The sequence below is a fragment of the Bison bison genome, unplaced genomic scaffold, assembly GCF_000754665.1.
Source record: "Bison bison bison isolate TAMUID 2011002044 unplaced genomic scaffold, Bison_UMD1.0 scf7180017864305, whole genome shotgun sequence".
In the NCBI taxonomy this organism is placed as follows: Eukaryota; Metazoa; Chordata; class Mammalia; order Artiodactyla; family Bovidae; genus Bison; species Bison bison.
Genome location: NW_011494877.1, coordinates 1413792 through 1429862, shown reverse-complemented (window position 1 = coordinate 1429862; position 16071 = coordinate 1413792). Strand labels below are relative to the sequence as shown.

At 43.7% G+C, this 16071-nt stretch overlaps 1 protein-coding gene across 2 annotated transcripts in view; it reads left to right on the top strand.

Moving 5' to 3' along the window:
• The window catches only part of RXRG (retinoid X receptor, gamma), a 60487-nt gene extending 45633 nt beyond the window's left edge, over window positions 1–14854 (top strand). Inside the window, exons 5-10 of one of the 2 annotated variants that reach the window (XM_010851972.1) lie at window positions 4252–4412; window positions 4529–4658; window positions 5918–6050; window positions 7350–7441; window positions 8930–9035; window positions 14368–14854. In XM_010851972.1, the coding sequence (XP_010850274.1) occupies window positions 4252–4412; window positions 4529–4658; window positions 5918–6050; window positions 7350–7441; window positions 8930–9035; window positions 14368–14515 (770 nt within the window). In that variant the 3' untranslated portion in view covers window positions 14516–14854. The remainder of the gene's footprint in view (window positions 1–4251; window positions 4413–4528; window positions 4659–5917; window positions 6051–7349; window positions 7442–8929; window positions 9036–14367) is intronic. The other variant, XM_010851973.1, reaches the window with a different exon arrangement.
• Window positions 14855–16071: the final 1217 nt, after the last annotated feature.

Here is a 16071-nt window from a genome sequence, read left to right as displayed (position 1 = left end):
CCCCCCGCCCCGCCTCCACCCTACCCCTCTATGTTATCCCAGAGCACTGACTTTGGGTGCCCTGCTTCATGCATCAAACTTGCACTGATCATCTGTTTTTCGCATGGTTTCAATGCTATTCTCTCAACACATTCCACGCTCTTCCCCCACTGAGTCCAAAAGTCTGTTCTTTATGTCTGTGTCTCCTTTGCTGCCCTGCATACAGGATCGTTGGTACCATCTTTCTAGATTCCATATATGTGTGTTAATATATGGTATTTGTCCTTTTCTTTCTGACTTACTCCGTATAATAGGCTCTAGATTCTTTTAAACCTAGTATTCTGATTCATTATTAGAAAGCTGGGTCCAGTTTTGGTTCCTGAATTTAAAAAAAAAATAATGTGGGTCTTTAGTTTCTTTAGGTAGATATATTCCTAAGTATTTTATTCTTTCCATTGCAATGGTGAGTGGAATTGTTTCCTTAATTTCTCTTTCTGTTTTCTCATTGTTAGTGTATAGGAATGCAAGGGATTTCTGTGTGTTGATTTTATATCCTGCAACTTTACTATAGTCATTGATTAGTTCTAGTAATTTTCTGGTGGAGTCTTTAGGGTTTTCTATGTAGAGGAGGCAACCAGAAGGGAAAGAGACACGTGTACCCCAATGTTCATCGCAGCACTGTTTATAATAGCCAAGACATGGAAGCAACCTAGATGTCCATCAGCAGATGAATGGATAAGAAAGCTATGGTACATATACACAATGGAGTATTACTCAGCCATTAAAAAGAAAACATTTGAATCAGTTCTAATGAGGTGGATGAAACTGGAGCCTATTATACAGAGTGAAGTAAGCCAGAAGGAAAAACACCAATACAGTATAGTAGCGCATATATATGGAATTTAGAAAGATGGTAACAATAACCCTATGTAATAGACAGCAAAAGAGACACTGATGTATAGAACAGTCTTATGGACTCTGTGGGAGAGGGAGAGGGTGGGAAGATTTGGGAGAATGACATTGAAACATGTGAAATATCATGTATGAAACGAGATGCCAGTCCAGGTTCGATGCACGATACTGGATGCTTGGGGCTAGTGCACTGGGACGACCCAGAGGGATGGTATGGGGAGGGAGGAGGGAGGAGGGTTCAGGATGGGGAACACATGTATACTTGTAGTGGATTCATTTTGATATTTGGCAAAACTAATACAATTATGTAAAGTTTAAAAATAAAATAAAATTTAAAAAAAATAATGTGGTGAAACAAGAGTGATGAAAAGCTGAATCATTAACAATTAGGAGTGGAAAAGGGCTGTTCGGGAAATTCATACTATTTACCCTGACAAAGAGAAGCTGAAGAAATGAATCAATTCCTTATCTCACTATATGAAATGTCACTTTAAAAAAGTGACTGGACAGCTTTCCCTTTGCCACTATAATTTCTGGTCTTTATTTGCAAAATTTAGGGCTCAGTTCATACACCTTCTTGTGGACAAGAATAATGAAATTCTGGAGCAGATAACTGAGTGATACTATGGAATTTATATTACTAGAGAGTTGGACAGATAGAAAGAGATAAAACTGGGGTGGGCTCAGAACTCACCTGTCTGGGATCAGGGTACATATTGGGGTGAAGCTGAAATGGACATTTGCTGTTGTCTGATGTAACACATTTATTTTCTGAAAGAAGAAGAAGTTCTGAGAGTCTGGAGTCTTGCCTAAGCTTACATGGCAAGCTAATGGTAGAGCTGCTATAGGATTAAGACCCTCTGGCATCCAGGCCACCAAACAATCCTCAGAGTTCTGGGGTAGTCTGTTTCCACAATTTTGGGTCATATAATGTGGTTTGGGTAGTAAGATAATGGATTATTTTGAGGCAATTTAGGCAGCATTTGATATCCCTGTGGATTTATTAATCCAACCAGCCTACAGCCTTGGAGGTAGTAAAGAGGGGTTAGAGGTAGGCTCAGCCAGCCAGCCTCGGTCTACCTACAATGCTGACTTCATCATTTTCTAGCTCTGTGACCTTAGGCAGGTCACCTAACTTCTCTGTGGTTGATAGCTCTTCAGAGGGTTAAATGACATATAATCTATGAAAAATGTTGAGCACAATTCTAACACAGAGAAAGAGCTTGATAAATTTTGGCTATTTTAGTACATCCTAATAGATATATGTTGGACTAAAGAATAATCCTGTTTTAGATCCCTCTGTCCTCTAAATGTAGCCTGATGTATGGAGTAGCAGTAGCTCAAAATGTCTGTCCACAGAGAATTTCCTCCAACCAGAGATACTGGACTCCTACTGACGACAGGAAGATTCATGGCACACACACAAAAAGAAGTGACTAGAAAAGGATCACTCAATTAATGACAGAATTGGAATTAGGATCTAATTCCCTGAAGCCAAGGTTATTTTCTGTGAAGCTTGAAAGTTATTTTCCTTGAGTGTTACAAATCTATAGAAGAAATCAATTGAGGACCACAAAAGGAACTTATATTGCTTTCCCATCTTTTCAAATTAAGACAAATAGAAGCCCATTAACCTATCTTAAAAAATTAATACAAGAAGCATTCAACTTTAACCAGCAAATCCAACTGAATATAAAAACACATATGAGAGTTTCTGTATGTTGTCAGTGAATGAGGGCTCACAGAATGGACAGAAAGAAAGGATGAGGGGAAAAGAGAAACAAGGAGAGAGAGGATGAGGTCTAAAGAGGGGATGGAGAGAGGACCAGAGCAGAGTCCAAGAGTGTAAAAGAGACCAAGGGGAGGAAAAACGCTACTTTTTTAACTTTTAAATTATTACTTCATTTAATCTACAGAAAACAATCTAGGTTAAGTACTACAAGCCCCACCTTACATATAGGGAGGCTGAGGCTTTGTAGGCTGAGTAGCATGTCTGATGCTACTAGCTAGGAAATGGTCAGGCCCATTCTGAAAAAGATTTGACTCCAAGTACATGATTTTTTGCTCTTCTGCTATTTTCTCATCTTTGTTCTCTTTCTCTCCTGTTTCTTCTTTTTCTTAATCCCTTGCTTTAATCTCTTTTCTTCCTTTACTCCTTCCTTCCTACCCTCATTCCCTCTCAACCCCTGAGTATTATTCTCATCTTGAGGCTTCTTGGTGTGTCTCTATTTGAGACTGTCATGTATCAGCTGTGTCTGTGAGGCAGACCCTTTTCTGACCTACTTTGACAGATCGATAATATCCCTTGCGTGACAAACTAAATGTCCAGCATCCAGTCCCAGTTCATTCTGCAGTCTCTGCAGCTCCCTCTGCCCTCAGAGAGTAGGAGGTGCCTGGGAAAGTGCATGATGGGGAGGGAAGGAGAGGGGATGAGACATAGAAATCTCTGATGCAGTAGTTATCACTGAGGTCCCGCTTAGCCACTGTTTAGAGTATACTTTTCTTGATTCTTGGGATTTAAAAAGATGTGTGCTAATATTGAATTCTGTTTATTGCTACTAGGAATAAGATGAAAACTAAAGCTTTTGGGAGAATTGAAACTAACCTCACAGAGACTGTCCTCCCAATGAAGAGGACAGAATTGGGGAAGGGGTCTGGCTGACATTCTCATGCACAGACCCAGAAGGTTCTAGATGAAAACCCTAAGTTTTGGCAATCTGAGAAAATTCCAGCCTCCCCCTCTGCCTGTGTACCCTTCCTCACCCCCTAAATCATCTACTGATTCTGAAATGTCATCTAGGTGACATTCCTCCAGCCTCCTGCTTACTAAATGCCTGCGTGGCTCCCTAAAGATCTTCCCTGACAAGTCAGATCAGGTGATGTTGTGTTCAGGCTGGTGCACTAGGGGCAGACCTAATGGGACGTGAATGCCAAGGATGATGCACAGGATCTGACAGAGGGAGCTTTTAGAGTAATGTGCTTGTTACTTAACTATTGCGTGCTCATAGTTTATTAGAGGTAGCAGGTGGAGAAAGGACATGGCATACAGCATGCAAGGAGATGGTGGTTCATTTAAAGAAAGGGCAGAATTGGAGGTAATTAAAGCTTAAAGTGCATACTTCTTAGAGAGGTCACCATTATGAACTGGAAAACATATGGACTGAAAAATCCACACTTCTGCACAGGCATAAACAAACACTCTGCTTTCTTGGTTTCATCTGTTAAAAGGACAATGTCCTGATTCACTGCCATGATGGTGCCCATTTTATAGATGAGGAAACGGAGGCTTAGGGAGGTAACTAAATTTCCCACTGTTGTCCTGGGCACATGGTAACACCTGCACTTCCTTGTCCCTGCCAGCTGTGCAGGAAGAAAGGCAGAGAAGCCGGGAGCGGGCTGAAAGTGAGGCAGAGTGTGCCAACAGTGGCCATGAAGATATGCCCGTGGAGAGGATTCTGGAAGCTGAACTTGCTGTTGAACCAAAGACAGAATCCTATGGTGACATGAACACGGAGAATTCGGTAGGTGGTCTTAGATCTCCATCCAGCTGCCATATCTTAGATGGGGCTAGACATGGGCAAGGGACGTGTTTGAGTCTTCGAATCTGTCCCTTCAGATTACTTTGTTCCTTTTTTAGACTAATGACCCTGTCACCAATATATGCCACGCTGCTGATAAGCAGCTTTTTACTCTCGTTGAATGGGCCAAGCGTATTCCCCACTTTTCTGACCTCACCTTGGAGGACCAAGTCATTCTGCTCCGGGCAGGTAAGTGATACCAAAGATCCTTTCTTCTTGGGACAAGCACTTGGGTTGCCATTTTGCCCCTGGGGTCCTAAAACAAGTGACCTGGTGGAGTTGAACCCATCCAAGCTGGTGCATCTTGTTGAGACAGGATAATACTATGTGAGATTGTTCTTTTTTATATTACTTACAATCTCTTAAATTTAGATGGCCCTCTCCCAAACTTTTCATTCCCAAACAAAACAGTTTGTTAATGGAGGAATAAGACTTTTTCTTTTTTGATATTAAAAAATTTTTTACACAGTGAAATTCGTATTAGTTTCTACATGCATTTTATTATCAGAGAAAAATAACTTTTAAACACACACATAAAAATTCAAAAAGAGGAAAGTTAGTAAGAAGCAGAGACTTTTCTGTCTATTGGGTTTCTTAAACTGCTTCCTAGAATCCTTATAGTGACCAGGAAAGAACTATTTTTCCATGCAAATTGTACATAGCCTTTATAATTTGCATTTAATTTTTGAAGAGAGTTAAATAGTTTTTACTGAAGACAGTCTGAAGCTCTGCCTCATTATTATTATGAAATTGGAAAATAGAGATATTCCCATTTCACAGATGAACTGAGGGAAGCCAAAGATTTTTGCTCAGACTGGTACTAGATGGATTCCAGGGTCCCTTCCTATTTTAATATTCTATGTGCTGTAATCTCTCTCACCTCCCATTTCTGGGACACTGCAGTTGACATATGCCAAAGCTCCTCTTTGTCACGGAGCCACCAGAGAAATTTCATGAAGATTGGCTGAGCCTTGGAAGCCAGCGCACTCATTTCATTCCTATCAAATAATGAGTGTTCCCTGAGTGTCGATGGAAAGCTTCATGCCATGCTGGGTGATACTAGACAACGCCAAAGAAATAAAACTGGGTTGTCAGGTCCTGGGGGCAGAGACTGCAAGGTATGCTTGCTTTATCCACCACGGCAGCTAACATAGTGACTATTACCATTAAGTGTTCAATCCATATCTGTTGATGGACTGGGGGATAAAGAGTCCTTGTTCTCAAGCTACCATTCTAGGCAGCATGGGGGAAACTGGGGGATGGGCATAGCCCCAAGTCAGGACACCCCAGTCTTATCGTTTGTTTCTTCACTAATTAGCAGTATTGTCTGGAACTGGATTTCTGATTCTACTTTTATTCCAAAGGATAATAATACATGCCTTGGGTGACTATCCATGAAGCGAGAGTGCGGTCAGGTTTCCCTCAAGGCCACCTCCTTATCCTTGCAGGGTGGAATGAGCTGCTGATCGCCTCCTTTTCCCATCGCTCGGTTTCTGTGCAGGATGGCATCCTTCTGGCCACGGGATTACACGTCCACCGAAGCAGTGCCCACAGCGCTGGGGTTGGCTCCATCTTTGACAGGTGTTTCTCTTCTGCTTCCAGCATGTGTGTGTGTGTGTGTGTGTGTGTGCATCTGTGTGTTTAGAATGGATAGCTCAAGCAGCTGTACATATATGGTTGGAAGCAGAGACCATTAAGCACATGAAAGCATAAACCTGGGGAATGAGAAAGTGATTAAAAGAAATGTTGATTCGAGGAGACAGAGCTGGTCAGAGGCCAACAGAGTTACTGGCAGATGAAAACCCGTGGGTTTCCAAGGAAGAGACGGTGTTACTAACATTACCTAGTAAGACTGGGCTTCCTTCATGGCTCAGTCGGTAAAGAATCTGCCTGCAATGCAGGAGATCTGAGTTCTATTCCTGGCTCAGGAAGATCCCCTGGAGAAGGAAATGGCAACCCACTCCAGTAGTCTTGCCTGGAGAATCCCATGGACACAGGAGCCTGGCGGGCTACCGTCTCTGGAGTTGGACATGACTGAATGATTAGGGGTGGGGAGTTTGAACTGCTTATCTTAGAGGGCTGGGACAGGAATGAAGGCTTAGAATCTGACTTTAGGAGTCCAGGAAAGATGAGCTAGGGTTTTTGCTGGACTCTGCATCTCTCTGGGGCAAGCCTGCTGAGGGAGCAATGGCCTCAGTCTGGGATTCTGTGCCCTCAGGGAAATTAAGCCAGGTGACTTAAGGAAATGAGAAATGGGTAGAGATGAATGACTTGGGGTGACAGGATGGAGATGCACTAGGAAAGGGAAGGGTGAGCTTGAAGATAGTCTCTACCCAGTGCTGGGGACCTGTGGTCCCTTTCCAACCCCTAAATGGTCTTCCAGGGCCATATGCATGTCGATCTAAGACGTCTCTACTCCTTCCCTGCCTTTTCCCACAATAGTTCCACACATGGTCTTCAGTGGACTTAGTCCTCTTGATGGTGCCTGGAGATTTCTACTGTGTCAGTGAACACCAGAAAAGCAGTGCCCTCGCCCTGCTTTGCCTGTTGCATTTCTACCAATTTCCAAAACCTCTAGGCTGCTTTTCCAGCCCCCTCTCTGAGTTCCCTGCCTCCTCCTGGGACTTTGATTATGTCAGTCACTGGCTTGGTGTTGCTGCTCTGTGCTGTTTCTGTGTCTGTTGCTTTGATTAAACTGTGAGCTCCTTGAGATCAGGGACTGTGTCTGATTCATCTCTGTGCCCCTAGTACCTGGCGCATTGACTGGAAAATGTGTGGGGGGGTGTGGGTACATAATAAATATTGATTGCATTCATTTTATCAGCCTTTGGTCTGGTGCTCATGATTTTCTCATTACCTGTCATTGTTTCCTGTGAACAGAGTTCTGACTGAGCTGGTCTCCAAAATGAAGGACATGCAGATGGATAAGTCAGAGCTGGGGTGCCTGCGAGCCATCGTGCTGTTTAACCCAGGTGACAGCGTCTTGTTTAGCCCTCCTCCCTGGTCAGCCCCCAGTGTGCTGATGTTCTTTGGCCCTCTAGCTCAGCTGAGACAGAGAGGGGAGAAGGCAGGGCCAGGAGACCTGTCAGTGGGGAGGACAGAGTCACCTCTGCATGGCCTCTGCTCCTTGAGCCATCTTGAAAAGTGTTTCAAACGGGCATGAAGTGTACATGTTGGGGGTCAGCGGGGAAGGTGGGAGATCACAGAGGCCTAGGATAGTAAAGGAAGTGGTAAAATGTGGTCAGGTTCTCCAGGGGTGACAGAAACTAGTGAGTAAATAAGTGCTTCCATCTTCCTTCCCTAGGGGGACAATTCTGCAGTACATTCCACATACCTCCTTAGAGGGTCCCTGTGAGAATGAGTCCCAGCTGCCCATGGCCATGATCAGTCCGATCATGTACTCTTGTGTTGGCTTTTCTTCTTCCCCTGCTTTTTCTTTTTTTAGTCCCTCCCTCCTCTTCCCTGGGTCACTGCCTCAAGTTAACTACTTCCATGAAAAAAAAAATAGTAGTTAGTTTCTGCATATATTTTTTGGCAGAACTTATGGGATTTTGCTGATGGATTGTACATAGGATATGGAAAAGAGGCATTAAAATTTTTGTTTCCTGAACAACTGGAAAATAATTTTCATTGACTGAAATGGAAGTTCTAAGGGTGGGTGGCTAGGAAGCAGGTCTTTGGATGTGAAACTCTGAGATGGATGTAGATGTCCAAGAGTGGCTGACCAAGAAGCAATTATTCACGTGATTCTGGAGTTCAGAGGAGAGGCAGGACCAGAGATGTACATTTGAGAGCTGTCAGCCTATACCTAGCACAGAAAGCTCTGAACTCATCCAGGGAGTAAGCAGAGGCAGAGCAGAGGGCTGAGGACTGAGTCCTGGGGCATGGCCGCATTTAGAATTTGTGGAGGAAAGGAAGAAACAGCAAAGGTGCCTGCGAGGGAGCAGTGGGTGAGACAGGGAAGAACCGGAGAATGATGTCCTGGGGGCTCAAGGAAGAAAAGCATTGCAAGGAGGAGCAAGACTCAGCTTTCACCAGAGGCTGCCATGGGTCAGGAAAGATGAGTATTCAGAATTACATAGTAACTGATGCATGCACTTCATCTCTTGAATTAGGTGATCAGTTAGTTGAAGCAGGACATAGGTATGTCTGGTTTTTGTTCCCTGTCTTTTCATTCAGCCCACACTTAGTCAATAAATGTGTAAAGGTTGTATATGTACAATGGCCCAGATAGAAGGAAACTCTCCTCCTTGGAGTCAGCGGTGGGTACCTTTGCTTCAAGAGTTTATTGGGTAGATTGGTAGACACAAAGCACCAGCTCTGTGTATTTCACAGTGCCCCTCATCCACTGTGTCTCTAGTAACTCTACTGGAGGTGGCCTATATGAATGGGGACAGCCTCTGTAACAGGGTGTTCCACAGAGGTGTGTAACCAGAGGTTTAACCAGCTGTCTTTTTCAGATGCCAAGGGTCTCTCCAACCCGTCTGAGGTAGAGACTCTACGAGAGAAGGTCTATGCCACCCTTGAGGCCTACACCAAGCAAAAGTATCCAGAACAACCAGGCAGGTGAGGGAGTCCTGAAAGAATGTTAACAACATAGCTGTTGATGGATGGTGATGGTCAGCAGGCTCTGTCTAGATTTTTTCACAACCAGCGCAAAGCTACTCAAACATTAGTTTCATGAAACTGGAGGTCTTGTCTCTCTTGTGTATCCACCATTCACCACTCTGGCATCACTCTAGCACTCTGGAGCCTATCACCATTCTTGGCAAGTAATACTCATCTTTAAATGTTGAGTGAACGTGCAAATGAGTGAATAATTGTGGAAGTCCTTATTTCTAATTTCTAAAGAGGTCTCAAGGCTCAGAAAGCATGAGGAACTTGCCCGGGATCACAGAGCTGGGGCCTGGTGTAGTGAGATGTGAACACAAGCGTGTTTGATTTCAAAGAGCCTGTGTTTTCCAAAGTGACTGCACGGCTTTCCACTTCGCCCCAATGGGAGCCCTACTGCAGTAGAAGGTACAGGCTTTGGCAGCCAAGAGGGGTGACCGCTGGCCCTGAGGGCGCCATCTGTAGGCTCTGGCAAGGTGCTGGGCCTGAACTTCTTGTCTGAAAAGGAGAACATGGGTCAGAAGATCTCAGACCATCTGCCAGTATTCCTGAGTCGTTGAATACCTTTCCCAAACATTTCCCCCCAAGTACAACTGAATAAAAGTTTCCTTACTCTGCTAACTCTAGTTAAAAAGAGAGAAAAAGATCCACAAATCTCACAGAAAACTGAAAACAAAACCTAAATAAACTCCTTTAAAGGCATTAGTTTGTTTTTAGGAATAATTATATGTGTTCCCAGTTCCCACTGATGACTTTTATTCCCCTATGAAATCTAATTTCCATTAGCCCATTTGTCCTGGATCATAAGCCCCTATCAGTTTTCTAGAAGAGGCTGAGCTCTGCTTTTTTGTCAAAGGAAATGAATGCATCTGAGTGAGTGGGATCCAGCCTGTTGGCACAATAAATGTGCAGGCCTCGTGTGTTAGGGAGAGTACATTGTGACAACAGGTTTCCCAATGTCTGTAGTTGAACACAAATGTGTTTACTCCTCACAAACCAGTCCTGGCTGGATAATCAGTCTAGAGCACTGACTGTTTTCCACGCCATCACTCGGGAACCCAGGTTTCCTCCTTTTCGGGGCTCCATGGTCCCCTGGTCACGTTGTGTTTGTATGCTGATGGTTGAGGGGCAGAGGAGGAGGGCACAGGGGTGAGACTCTATGAGCAACGCCTTGACCTGGAAAGGGCCCATCTCCCTTCACTCACTTCCATTGGCTAAAACTCGGTCACACGGCTCATCTGGAGAATGTACGCAGCTGGATGTCAAGGAAGAAGGGGAGAGTGGATTTTGGTGGGTGCCTGGCAGTCTCTTCTATACCTGAAGTGGGTAAGATTGAAAAAACTCTACCCAGCAAGTAGGGCCTGGCTGCCAACATCAGCTCAGCCTCCGGCCCTTAGGAGCTGACTGAAAACTCACCAGAATGCTGGTGCCACTCACAGGGTCTCCCAGCTGTGAGGCAGCATCACACATGGTTTTTTGTGTGTGTGCACATGTTGTGAGCCAGGCATTAGAACTAGGACAGCTCATACTCATCCTTTTCCTCTTTAAAAAACAAAACTCTTTTTTTTGTCTTATTATAAAAGCCAAGCATGCTTTTTTGAATAAGGAATGTATCTAAAATGTATTTTTAAATGTATTTATTTTTATTATTAAAAATGAATGTATCTAAAAAGTACATTAACTCTATTAACAATGAATGTATTTAAAAAATTAAGTGGATAATATTGATTGTAAATTTGAGAGGTATAGTTCTAGTAGCTTTGTTTATGCATATATGTATACTTAGAAATGTATAGTTACAGATCTGAAATCATTTGCTTCAGTGTACTACTTTCTTCCCTTAGCACAAAATTCTGGCTTTCAATGATTTTGTAATATTTCAGAGGATAGATGGACCCTAATGTGTCTAGTCATTGCCCTGTGGTTGACATATTGTTGTTTCTGATGAATGTCACTTTGAAAACTTTGGAACTTGCCTGTTTTCCCAGGAAAGGGACTGCCAGGGGCTTGAGTTGCCTCCAGGCACGAGTGAGAACACTTGTTGCCTGGCCTGAAGCAGGGCCTGGGGGCTCAGGAAGTGGGTGCAGAGGGTACCTCTGGTATGTCCAGTACAGCCTGGACAGACAGTGACCACCCAGAGACCGAGTAGGTCCATCAGGATGTTACTTGGCTCAATCAGGTAGGAAGTGTGTCAAAGGCTGCTTACCTCTGGTTTGTGAAATGGCAGACGGTGTTCCTGGCACGCAGGGCCTGTCACGGCCATTTTCTCGGTGGTGGAGGGCTGCCCCTCCGTGGAGACTTTTCAGAAGTACACCTTGCAGGGCCGAGTTCTGCTTGCTCTAGCCAGAAAGCAGAGACCAAAACTCAGGAAAGGGCAGAGCTTGCAGGAACATTCTCTTTCTCACACAGCAGGGACCCTCAAAGGCCTTGCTGCCAAACTTGTCAGAGAGAAATGCGACTGCCACCCGGTGGCTCTATTAGTGAGCGTGCTTATTTCTCCAGGCTTGATCTCAGCTTTTAAACCTGGGGCAGAAGGCAGAGACAGCCGTGTTCCAGCATGGTTAGCATTTTTAAAAATGTGTTTTATTGATAATGCTGTGTTAATTCTGCGTACAGCACAGTGATTTTAGTTATACACGTTTGTATATATATATTCTTTTTCATTATGGTTTATCAGAAGATATTGAATATAGTTACCTGTGCTAATCAGTAGGTTGCGTATCCATTCTGTGTATAATAGTTTGCGTCTAAAATGCTTAGTATTTTACATATTGTGAAACTTTGGCCTTTTTAGAGTAAAAAAAAAATACATTTTCAGAAATAATCTCAGTCTAATTTTACACTTTATAAAGAAGTGTAAAGCCTTTTCCTTTGCTTAATTCCATAAAACTTCCATTTGGAGCCACAACCAGGGGCTCAGCCTCCTTGTTCTTTATCTGATGGCCTCTTCACAGCGTGGTGATACCATTCAGATGCACTCAGAAGCTTCCTAATCAAACATTTTGAAGGTGTGTGCTGGCCTTGATATAGACCTTTAATTTTTCCATATAGAAAGGTAATTCTTACCTCTTAAGATGGTGCTACTTTATTTTTCTTATATTGCCACATTTCTTTAAAACTTCTTTTGGCACAAATATAGACCTATATGCATTTTCAAGGAGTATCAAAATTCCAGTTTGAAAATTTCTCATGAAATAATGTTGTGACTGCCAGGGAAGACCCAGCCCAACCAGAAGTTGCTGATTTAAAGCTGTAGTGGCTAACATGATTTTGGTTCCTGTACTTTTTATTGAAAGTTGTGAGTAAAGTCATTTAATTTCTGGTCATTATCATAAATAACATTACAATAACATTACAAATAAACATTACAATAACATTACAAATAAGCTTCATTGGCTACAAGGACTTTGAGAGATGAAGAAGGGCCACAGAAGCAGGTTGGAAATGTGGCTTGATTGAGGGACGTGTCGGAATGAGGCTAATTCTTCACACACTAGTCTCTCTCCCTTTGTTGAGCCCTGCAACTAAAGGTCTTTAATTATAGAAAAGTGTGAGTGTGTCTACACATGTCTGTGTGCCTGAGTGTTTGTACAGTGTGTGAATGCAGATGAGAATGGAGGAGAATATGTGTGTGTGCAAGCTTCTGTGTGCAAGGGTGGGTTAGAGTGTGAGTGAGTGTGTGTGTACGCATCTGTGAGAATGATGAGGGTGTGTGTGTGCACATGTGACGGAGGCATGTGTGAGTAAGTGTGTGGGTGTACATGTGTGTGTATTGTCTCCCCTAACAGACTGTGGGCCCACAAGGGGCAGAGACCACTATTACCTATCTGCCTCTCTTCCTAATTAGTAAGCACGTCCATGCTGATGCACATGGCATTATTTCCTTCTTTTTATGGCTGAGTAATATCCCATTGTAAATAGGTACCACATCTTCTTTATCCATTCCTCCGCTGATGGACATTTATGTTGTCTCGGCTATTGTATATAGTTCTGCTATGAACACTGGGGTGCATGTATCTCTTTGAATTATGGTTTTCTCTGGATATATGCCCATGAGTGGGATTGCTGGATCATATGGTAACTCTATTCTTAGTGTTTTAAGGAACCTCCGTGGTGTTCTCCACGGTGGCTGGAGATTATCATGCTAAGTGAAGTAAGTCAGACAGACAATGGCAAATATCGTATGATACTGCTTATATGTAGAATCTAAAAAAGTGATACCAATGAACTTATAGAAGAGAAATAGACGCACAGACGTAGAAAACAAACTTATGGTTGTCAAAGGGGAAAGGGGAGGAGGGATAAATTAGGAGTTTGGGACTAACAGATATGCACTACTGCACATAAAATAGATAACCAACAAGGACCTACTGTGTAGCACAGGAAACTATATTAAATACCTTGTAATAATCTATAACAGAAAATAAGCTAAAGAATATACATGTATATATACATATGCATAACTGTGTAATTTTGCTGCACACACCTGAAACTAACACAACATTGTACATCAACTATATTTTAATAAAATTTTTTTTAATTTAAAAAAGAAAGCCACATTTCTTAGGCAAAAAATAAAACAAAGGTAAGCAATAGACTAAGAAGCTGATGTACAAAGTGGTTATAAAGTGGTAACAAAAATGTAACTGAGGCACACTGAGGTCACATTGCTTAAGGTAAGTGTGTCGTGAAGAAATGCATAGTCTGGTGAGGCGATCAGAACTGTTGGTCCTGAGAGCAGGGGCTCACCCTGGATCCCAGAGCCAACTGCAGTGCCTGATGCTTGGTTTACCAAGCTGTGGCTGCACCTCCCAGCCCCGCGCTCCAGTGGCTTGAATGCCTGGAGCACCTTCCCCGATGGTGACAACCCCTGTGGATTCAGCACATCTGTGTGCTGTGTTCTAAGTGTTTGGGCAGATCTTCCCAGGAACCTCTGAACACAAAGAACGTAAGGAACATCTCGTGGTTAGGATTGGTGCCATGAGTCATCGCAAGTAGACTAGCTCTCACTTGGCATGAATGGGGTTGCTGAGGGCAATTCTGGGATGTGACCACAGTGTAAGTCAAGAGTTCCTCAAGAGGTCACAGGATCCAACCTCCATCTAAAGAAGCTAAATGAGACCTCAAGCCTGTTTCTGAAGCTCCCCCAGATTAGAGATTCTCCGGCTGTGTTCGATTCCTCTCTCAGGCTCTTTCTTCTAACCATAGATTGGTCAAGAAGACCAAACAAGAGGCCTCATGCCAGCAGCTAACCCCCAGTTCTTAAGGTCTCCTCGCTTCCCTGCAGGTTTGCCAAGCTGCTGCTGCGCCTCCCAGCCCTGCGTTCTATCGGCTTGAAGTGCCTGGAGCACCTTTTCTTCTTCAAGCTCATCGGGGACACACCCATTGACACCTTCCTCATGGAGATGTTGGAGACCCCACTGCAGACCACCTGAGCCCCACCAGCCCCCAGCCCCCCTGCACAGGACTAGCCCGGGCAGGTGTGTGCGGACCCCACCCTGCACATGCTCCTCCACCTCCCACCCTGATCCCTGCCCGTTCCCCAGACGTGATGCTTATAATAAAGAAACCTTTCTACACATGCGACTTTTATAGGTGGAGTTTTGTATAGATGTTAAACGTAACCCTTCTTTGCTATCTAAGGGGATGGGGATCTTTCTGGAAGTTACTGGGAAAACTAACCAAGCCTCTGTACATAATTGGTTTAAATTATTTTTTCACTTGCCTTGGAAAGCCAATGAATGCATAATAAAGTAACGTATGTGATGTTGGCACTGCTTGGAGCATAAGGTGAATTATTATGCTGCAGGGAAGTTATCTTAGATGCAGGAGGAAAGGTATTGGAGGTTATGAATAGGGGTTGAGGCAGGGGTCCTGAGACCATAAATCTCACAGTTCGATGCCCTAAGTCTAAGCTGGGCACAACCAGCTTTGCCCTGGGGTAGCCTCTGGAGAGATTGGGAAGAAACATTGTCTTTCAGAGTCAGCTTGGTTTTTTGTATTTTTGCTTTTTCACTCCTAAGAATAATGAGTACTAATAGCCTTGTCCTGACTGGGGGCAATGGAGCATAAGGACAAGAGAAGATGTTCTTTTTTTATTTCCAACTTATATTTTGTATTGGAGCATAGTTGTTTTAGCAATGTTATGTTAGTTTTAGGTATACAGCAAAGTGATTCAATTATACATACATATATTCTTCAAATTCTTTTCCTATTTAGGTCAGAGAAGATGTTCTTTTGATGGGGGAAGATACTTGGGTCGTGGGAGTCCATGGGAGGTGGTAATGGTAAAAGAATGGAATTTTTGTCATTAACTAGCAATAATAACGGGCTTCCCTGGTGGCTCAGATGGTAAAGAATCCACCTGCAATACAGGGGACCTGGGTTCAATCCCTGCTCATGGCTACCCACTCCAGTATTCTTGCCTAGAGAATCCCCATGGACAGAGGAGCCTGACGGGCTGTGGTCCATGGGGTCGTAGAGTCAGACACGACTGAACGACTGAGCACACACACGCTAAGCGCACACACACAGCAATAATCATAAGGAGACCAGAGTGCACCAAAGTTGTTTTCCATCATTATCTAACTCTACATATGTAGCCTGTTCTTAAAAGGGAAAAAGTGAGAGGCTCTTCCAGCTTCTAGCCTGTGATCTCCTAGTGTCTTACAGCCCTGCTGTCTGCTGGATGGTGATCTCATTGAGGGCAGAAACTGTGTCTAACTGACATCACAGCCAGCATGTCTTCTTCAAGTCACCTTCCAGCATCTGCAGGAACAGAACTTAATAGATACACAATTCTGTGTCCCTTAGGGTTATAGAATGGTACAACCTGAACAGCTGCCCATGGCGTGCCTCCTTACCTTCTTCATACCACCAGAACCTGACTCAGGATCTGGCATGCAGTATGCACGAATAGGGGCTTCCCCAGTAGCTCAGTGGCAAAGAATCTGCCTGTGATGCAGGAGCCACAGGAGGCGCAGTTTCGATC